Source organism: Plasmodium reichenowi, chromosome 9 (genome assembly GCF_001601855.1).
Source record: "Plasmodium reichenowi strain SY57 chromosome 9, whole genome shotgun sequence".
Lineage (NCBI taxonomy): Eukaryota > Apicomplexa > Aconoidasida > Haemosporida > Plasmodiidae > Plasmodium > Plasmodium reichenowi.
The window spans coordinates 1,338,156-1,340,655 of record NC_033654.1 but is presented as its reverse complement, the minus strand read 5'-3'; the positions used below and the strand labels follow the sequence as shown (position 1 = coordinate 1,340,655).

The window sequence follows — 2,500 nt, the reverse complement described above, 5'->3', positions numbered from 1 at the left end:
AGTATAAAAAAATAATAAATATTCAAAATATTGGAATTTATGACCAAAATGTGGATAATAAATAAATAAATATAAATATAAATATATATATATATATATATATATATATTTTTATTTATTCTTTTTTATATAGGATATCCATTTCCTTTAATTTGTTGAAGACATAAAGGTATTTGCCTAAACGATTTGCAATTATATATATATATATATATATATATATATATATATATATAATATATAATATTTTTTTTTTTTTTTTTTTTTTCTTTTTATATATATATTTTTTTATGCGACTAGTATTGGTTCTAACCTTTTCGTTCTTCGTGTTTTTTCTTTTTTCCATTCTTCTACACATTTCGTTATAAATATATTCCACTGATTAATAATGTTTGCTTTTTTTTCATTTAATCCTTTTTCTTTTTGATGAAATCTATTTTTAATCTCTTGATAAGTATAAGCTCTTTTAATTCTAGTTTTAAAATGTCTAGCGTCTTTTATATCTTCTTTCCACATTTGTTTATATACATTATCCATCCAAATACTCCATATATTTTTTTTCCATTCAATATCCATATCTCTAGTTAAAGGACCAAAATATAAATCATTCCACGTGATATCTTCTATATCATTCCAAAAGCCTCTTTTAACTTCCCAATATCTTATTCTTTCTTTTAAACATTTCTCATACCATGTCTTTTCAACACCTTTAAGTATTTTTAAAGCTCTTAAAATATCATCATTTATTTCTTCTTCCGATTTATTATTAACATGATTTTCATCTTCATCATGTGAAAATTCAGGATTCATATTCTGCAACAACATTCTAAATCCATGTTCATCTTCTTCCTTCGAATTTTCTAAATGCTCCTGTAATGGTTGATCAATACGTTCAGCTAGATTTCTTAAATTTGTATGATCCTCTTGATGATTATACGTCTCCCTCTCGCTATTAATATTGCTCTCCTTTCCTTCCTTCTCGGTCAAGATATGAAATCTCTACAATGAAAAATTTTATACACATAAATATATACACATAAATATATACATATATATATACTACATTTATATGGGTGACAAGACATAATAAAATGCATCTTCCATTCTTACAACAATTCAAACATTTAACATTATGTATAATTAGAAATTGTTACATTACTATTTTCTTACTTGTACAAAAAAAATATACAAAAAAAGAAGTATTACAAAAGAGGTTTTACTTAAAAGGAACCTTAATAAGTTCATTTTATAACATAATTTTCCTTTCCTAATTTTTTCATTCTTAGTCAAACATATATCATCTTCTACAACGCTGTTCACATTAAATTTTTTGTTTGACCCTTTTTTCTTATTATCTTTACAAAAGACCATATTAAAAGAAAACTTTTCTTTTTTTTTTTTTTTTTTTTTTTTTTTCTCTTCTGGTATAATAAAATACACTTGTGAGGATTATTATGTATATGCAAACATGTACATATATGAATGTATATATAAACATATATATGTATATATTATTTTCAAATGGTATATAGTTTTTTTTTTTTAATTTAAAAATGAATAAATAATTAGAGTTTATATACACATATAATAATTTATTTTAATATACAAATACAAATATACATACAAATATACATACAAATATACATACAAATATACATACAAATATACATACAAATATAAATACAAATATACATACAAATATACATACAAATATACATACAAATATACATACATACATAAATATATATATATATATATATATATATATAATATTATTAACTTATATTCACATAATAGATTAAAAGAAAGCATATAAGAAAGGTTGCTATTGCCTTCAAAAAATTCATAAATTATATTATTACAATAAAGTTTTTCAAAATATGCTCCTATATACGTGTATATAATAAAATATTTTATGAAATAGAATAACACACATATTTATATATGTGCATATTCATCAAATTATAGCACATATATAATATATATATTTATATATATATATATATTATATATATTTATTTATTTATTATTATTTTATATTCTTTTTTAATGTTTATATGGTTTATAAAAATTTTGTAATCTTTTCTTTTAATAAACATATATATATATATATATATATATATATATATTTATATATATATATAATAACTTTTCTAATAATATATTATTTCATCATATTTTATTTTAGATACCTTATAATACCATACTAAATTACATATATATTTTATATGTATAATATTTCAAAATAAATATCATATATTATCCATATATAATATAAAATATCGTATGAAAATAGAAATATGTATAAAATTATATACATATATTTTTATTTATATCATATAATAAATTAAAAAACAAAAAAAAAAAAATTAAAAAAAAAAAAAAAAAAAAAAAATACATATATATATAATATTTAAATTATTAAAAATATTAATTATATATTTATAATTAATATATATATATTTAAAGGTTAAATAAAAATAATCAATATGAGGACATAAAA

At 18.0% G+C, this 2,500-nt stretch overlaps 1 protein-coding gene across 1 annotated transcript; it reads right to left on the bottom strand.

The window, feature by feature from the left end:
• Window positions 1–125: 125 nt before the first annotated feature.
• Window positions 126–1,368, bottom strand: PRSY57_0933500 (putative exported protein; the record flags this gene model as incomplete). Its single annotated transcript, XM_012907574.2, has 3 exons — window positions 126–177; window positions 311–996; window positions 1,168–1,368. 3 exons carry the CDS (start codon window positions 1,366–1,368, stop codon window positions 126–128), a joined length of 939 nt encoding a protein of 312 aa, XP_012763028.2.
• Between the last annotated feature and the right edge of the window lie 1,132 nt (window positions 1,369–2,500).